The sequence below is a fragment of the Emys orbicularis genome, chromosome 12 (genome assembly GCF_028017835.1).
Source record: "Emys orbicularis isolate rEmyOrb1 chromosome 12, rEmyOrb1.hap1, whole genome shotgun sequence".
Lineage (NCBI taxonomy): Eukaryota > Metazoa > Chordata > Testudines > Emydidae > Emys > Emys orbicularis.
In genome coordinates this window covers 41,947,360-41,953,014 of record NC_088694.1, presented here as the reverse complement: position 1 = coordinate 41,953,014, position 5,655 = coordinate 41,947,360, and the positions used below count along the sequence as shown (strand labels likewise).

The window sequence follows — 5,655 nt, the reverse complement described above, 5'->3', positions numbered from 1 at the left end:
TGAACTGATCTGGGGTGTTCCCCAAACCAAGGATCTACAGAAAAGCCGAGTCTGTGATGGGGCCTGGGAGGGAGGGGGGAGATGAAATGAGGGGTTTGTAATGATGAAGGCAGGTAACTCAGCAGGAGCCTTCACTGTCCTTAGTATCCAGTGTCATCATGTGACTAGTTCTAGCTGACTCCTACTTCCCATGAAGCAGGGCCCCTATTCTGCACCGCCGTGTGGGGGTTTCATCTGTGGGGAACTTGGAGCTGGGGAGAGAGAACTGGTCAACACCCATTGGGAGCTGCAGATAGAAGCAGAGTGAGTTACCCAATAGGGGCTTCTTTCTTTCTTTCTTTCTTTCTTTCTTTCTTTCTTTCTTTCTTTCTTTCTTTCTTTCTTTCTTTCTTTCTTTCTTTCTTTCTTTCTGTGATCAGTTAAAACATATTTAACATTATTTTTTATAAATTATTTTTGAATAAACAGATGTTGAAAGTTACAGAAAGGTAAATGTCTCCAAATACTGCAACCTTTCACTGGACCTCCAATAGAATTATGTAACCGTGCCATTTTACAATTGGACAAAGCTGCAAGACCAGACAATACAAATCCAGAAAGTACTACATAGACACAACAAATTAGGGTAGGGATAACAGATTAAAATAGGAGAAGACATACATGAACAGGGAGAGGAAGGCAGGATGGGTCTGGAGAGGTAAAAAGATGAGGGGTAGGTGGAATGGAGGTCTATTGTTCTTTGAACCATCTCAACATTTTTTTTTATCCAAATGTATCTCGAAACAGGTCCATGTGTCTTTGAATTCATACCATTGCTCTCTGCTGTGATAAGCTAGTCTTGCTTTGGTTGCTTAATGTTTAATTTGCTTTATGGCTTCAAGTAATTTAATTAATACCTGAGATCACTTTACACAATCCCTGGTATGAATTTATATTTTGCTGAGGAATGTTAATGCTCATAAAATGCTATTAATACACCTGATATTCAGAAAAGCATCCCTATCCCAGTCAGCATTTAATCACATGATTAAAGTTAGATATGGGCTGAAATGCCATTACTGTTGATGGGAGTTAAGCACACACTTAAAATGAAGCATGTACTTACACACTTTGTTTAAGAGGGATGGATTTAGTCCCGAGTTTCATTTCTTCCCTGAATCAGGACCAGTTGGATTAGTCTAAATACAGTTTCTGGAGGGTGGAGAGAAACTAGTTACCAGTACTTTTGCAACTTAAAATAATGGCCAGTCAGAATTTCATGACAGCAAAAAGCCTCTGAATGCAGAGAGTCTGACTGCTGACAGGAGCCAAAAGGCACCATCCAGCAGTATAGAGTCTATGAGACACAGTTATGCAGTCCTGATTCCAACCACAAGGTGGCAACAGTAAACAAAAACTCTGAGCAGGTCTTATTCCCTTTAGCCCCTTATTCTCAGTGGGGCACATACACACCAGCTAGCATTGACCTAAAATGGGATTTTTCAAAAGTTTTAAAAGGCCAGATTTTCAAAGGTATTTGGGCACTTAAAGATGGAGATTGCTTCCTAGTGGGATTTGCAAAAGTGAATATTTTTATTAACTTGATACATGTAAGATACAGTAAAACCAGGTTTCAAAATTCATTTTTAATCTTCACTGGAAAGAAAACAAGACCTTGCAAAACAAACAAACAAACAAAAGAGAGAACCCCACCCAAGAATAGCAAATATCCCACCTTCCCTCTTTATACCACCCCCTCCACTTGCAGAAGCCAGAATTCATTATAGAAGTATGTGAGCTTCCAGCATAATGGTGTGGCCAAAAGGGCCAACGTTTTTCATGGGTGGGAAATTCCATTTTCTGATGAGTTACAAGTTTTTGTTCACTGAAAAAAAACATGTTAATAAACTTCTGACATGAATCCCAATGAGTGTTCACATACGTGATTTAATAAATTATTAGGTTTTTTTTAGTTCTAATCCCATAGTCACCAGACTCCACTCACTCCTGGAAAAGGCATAAAACCCAGACATCCTGACTAATTTTTTCCTGTGCTAACCCCTTATTCAGATTTCTCTTCCAGTGCCATGAACACAGCCCAGGCCAGTCAATTTTCCAATTTTCCACTTATTTCCATGTATCCCAAATAGGGTGACCGGACAGCAAGTGTGAAAAATCAGGAAGGGGGTGGGGGGCAATAGGAGCCTATATAAGAAAAAGACCTAAAAATCAGGACTGTCCCTATAAAATCGGGACATCTGGTCATCCTAATCCTCATATCAACCTCAGTCTAGTCAGCACAGGAGGGTATTTCCAAAGCCTGTTGAGTTTCCAAGGCTAAAATAAAGACATAAAAAAAGAAACACTCCATGAATTTATTAATGACTCCTGAGACAGAATCCCCAAATCACAAACTCTCTTGATTCTGCCCAGGAAAGCTAAAGGGATTTCAGAGATTCTTTGTTTCTAACACCAGTCTTAGAGCGGAGGTCAGATATTATCCAAAAAAATGTTTTCTGGGGCTTTTTCTCTATGGATCCAGGTCCCCTTCCCCTGCCTGTTGGGAGAGCAAAGATCAGCTTTGAGATCACTGATGCAATTGTTTGGAGACAGCCAGCTCTGGGATGACAGACACAGCAGCTTGTGGAAGGTAACACTGGGGATATGCCTTATTATTGTGTGTGTGGGGGTAGAGACCGTGATAATAAGGAAGGCAAATCTGTTTGGGGAGGTAACATTTATCACTGATAGATCCTTTTCTATTCTAAAGAGGTTATAGATATTGGTTGGTGCTTTCAGAAGAGTCTAAGTCAGTTAAGAGGATAATAGCCCAGAGACCCATTACTGCCATCACTGTCTGAAGCCTTCGCATGACCACGTCACTAGTCTGCTCCTACAGCAGGGGCTGTAGGATGCTCAGATCTGAAATCCATTATCTCTGGGGCAGGTTAGAGATGGGATGTGAAAATGAGAAAGGGACAAGAGAAGTGCCTGGATATGCAGAGTGAAATCCCACTGTGGACTTTTTTTTGTTATTTCTGTTCCATTTCAGGTATATTTTAAATACACAAAATGGACCACAGAACCTCACCACTACAGTGACAGAATTTGTCCTCCTGGGACTTACCCAGAGTCCTGACCTGCAGATATTCCTCTTCATCATCTTCTTCATAGTCTACCTGACAACCTGGCTGGGAAACCTCACCATCATCACCACAGTGATCACTGACCACCGGCTCCATACCCCCATGTACTTCCTTCTGGCCAACCTGGCTTTCCTAGATGTCAGTGACTCATCAGTCACTGCTCCCAAATTGCTGTTGGATCTTCTCACCCAGCGCAAAACCATCTCATTCAATGAGTGCATCCTCCAGATGTTCTTCTATCACTTCATCGGGGGTGCAATGGCATTTTTCCTTGTGGGGATGGCAATTGATCGGTATGTGGCCATCTATAAACCATTGAAATACTTGATTATCATGAACCAGAGTATGTGCATGGGGCTGGTGGCATTGGCATGGCTGGGTGGATTCACTCACTCTGCTGTTCAGATGGGGCTGCTCCTCCAGCTACCATTCTGTGGGCCGAACGTCCTGGACAATTTCTATTGTGATGTCCCACAAGTCATCAAACTGGCCTGCACTGACACCCATGTGGTTGAGCTGCAGATGGTCTTCAATGGTGGAGTGCTCCTTGTGGTCGTATTCATCATTCTGCTCATTTCCTACATTATCATCTTAGTCAAGATCAGGACACACGTCACAGACGGGAAGCACAAGGCTCTGTCCACCTGTGGAACCCAGATTGCCGTGGTGTGTTTAATATTCATACCCAGCATCTTCATCTACGCTCGGCCCTTCAAGAAGTTCACCCTGGACAAGGTGGTCTCAGTCATTTACACTGTAATCACCGCAATGCTGAACCCGATGATCTACACGCTGAGAAATGCTGAGATGAAAAAGGCCATCAGGAGACTGATAAGCAGAATGCTGTTCTCAGAGAAGAAACTAAAGACATAATTTATTTTTGAATGATCATTACTATTAGAAACCAGACCTCAAAATATCAGAGAGGGGATGTATATGCTATGTGAAGTGTGTATCCCATCAAAAGAGATCACATCCTGCACACTCGTGAAAAATTGTTTCATAAATAAGTCAGACCAAGGGCCATAATCTCCATTGAAGTCTGCGTAACCAGCTGGTGTAAATCAACATAGTTCTAATGGAGTGAATGGATCATATCCCCAGCTGGTGTAAATCAATGTACAATAATTGCATTGGAGCTAGTAGACCATAGGCCCAGCTGTCACAGTGCACAACTCTATTGAAATCAATGGCAGGATTCCCCAGCTACTGTAAGTCAACCACAGCTCCATTGGAGTCTACTGGCCAGATCCCCAGCTGATGAAATTCAGTGCCCTATGAATATTTTCCAACAGCTGAAGAGTTGACCCAGAGAATTTTCATTAAAAAAAAATATTCCATGAATGACTTCAATGACACGGGGTGTGGGGGAAGGAATCATAAAGATCATAGTCTTCTCAGGAGGACAAAAAAAAATTCAAATACATTGAAATTTTTTTGACATAAATAATTTTTAACTGTTATGAGGCTTTTAATATAGAATATTCCAATAGATAATATGGGCATTCAAATATTTTATGGTTTATCCTTTTCTCTCTTATAAAAATATACAGCTTATTTGTGTTTCCCATAGGACAAGTCAGCAGTATGATTTAATAAAATTCAGTCTTTACTTTTACCAAAAATTAGTGGTATTTCTTTGTTTGTTTTAATACAAAGTTTCTTTTTTTTATTTCTATCTTTACAGGTTCAACCAAAGCTGTCTTTTAGTCTTTGATTGTCTTTTCCCCTAATCCTGATATAAAATATATTTATAAACAAAGTTATTAAATTTTTAATGGAAATTGTTTTTGTTAAAAAGTGTTTTTTATGTTAAGTGTTTATCAGAAGCTGGGAATGGGTGTCAGGGGATGGATCACTTGATGATTGCCTGTTCTGTTCATTCCCTCAGAAACACCTGGCATTGGCCACTGTTGGAGGACAGGATACTGGGCTAGATGGACCTTTGGTCTGACCGAGTCTGGCTGTTTTTATGTTCTTATTTTTATTGAAAATTGGGAAATAAACATTTTCATACAATTTCCAGATTTTCAGAGAAAAAACAAGAAATGAAAAAAAAAATCTTCTTTCATTTACTTATTCCTTGGGTGTGAGTGTTTTTCTTACCTCCTTTCTCCTTCTCTTATGCCTTTTTCCTTGGAGAAAGAGAAAAAACTAAAAAAAGAGAAAAAGTGGAGAGAAGTAAGAAAAAGAGGAATACTGGAAAAAAACTAATAATTTTAGATAAAAATATCATTAATATTTATTTAAAAAATAACTTTTTCCCAAAACCTTGGCAATAAAACAGTTTTGAAACTGTTTGATAATCTTGTGATTATTTTTCTTTTCCAATCAACTCAAAATATATAACCTGAAGTCGTTAAAATGCAGCCCCACTGTGAAATCTAATTAACTAACAAAAAAATTCTTCTTACACCACAGATCTGTAATCCAGGGGTATCAGAGTTGAATTGTCAGGACCACATTTTGAATTTTTACCCCTACTATCCCCATGGAGCCAACAGAGCTCTGGGATGGTGGCTGGGTGCTT

General features: G+C 39.8%; 1 protein-coding gene across 1 annotated transcript; it reads left to right on the top strand.

Annotated features, from left to right (window-relative positions):
• Positions 1-3,053: 3,053 nt before the first annotated feature.
• Positions 3,054-3,998, top strand: LOC135887259 (olfactory receptor 4D2-like). Its single transcript, XM_065415028.1, has one exon. It carries the CDS (start codon positions 3,228-3,230, stop codon positions 3,996-3,998), a length of 771 nt encoding a protein of 256 aa, XP_065271100.1. The 5' UTR covers positions 3,054-3,227.
• The last annotated feature ends 1,657 nt before the right edge of the window (positions 3,999-5,655 follow it).

Coding starts and splice junctions, on each gene's coding strand:
- LOC135887259 (XM_065415028.1), top strand. CDS start 3,228: ATGTACTTCCTTCTGGCCAACCTGGCTTTCCTAGATGTCAGTGACTCA.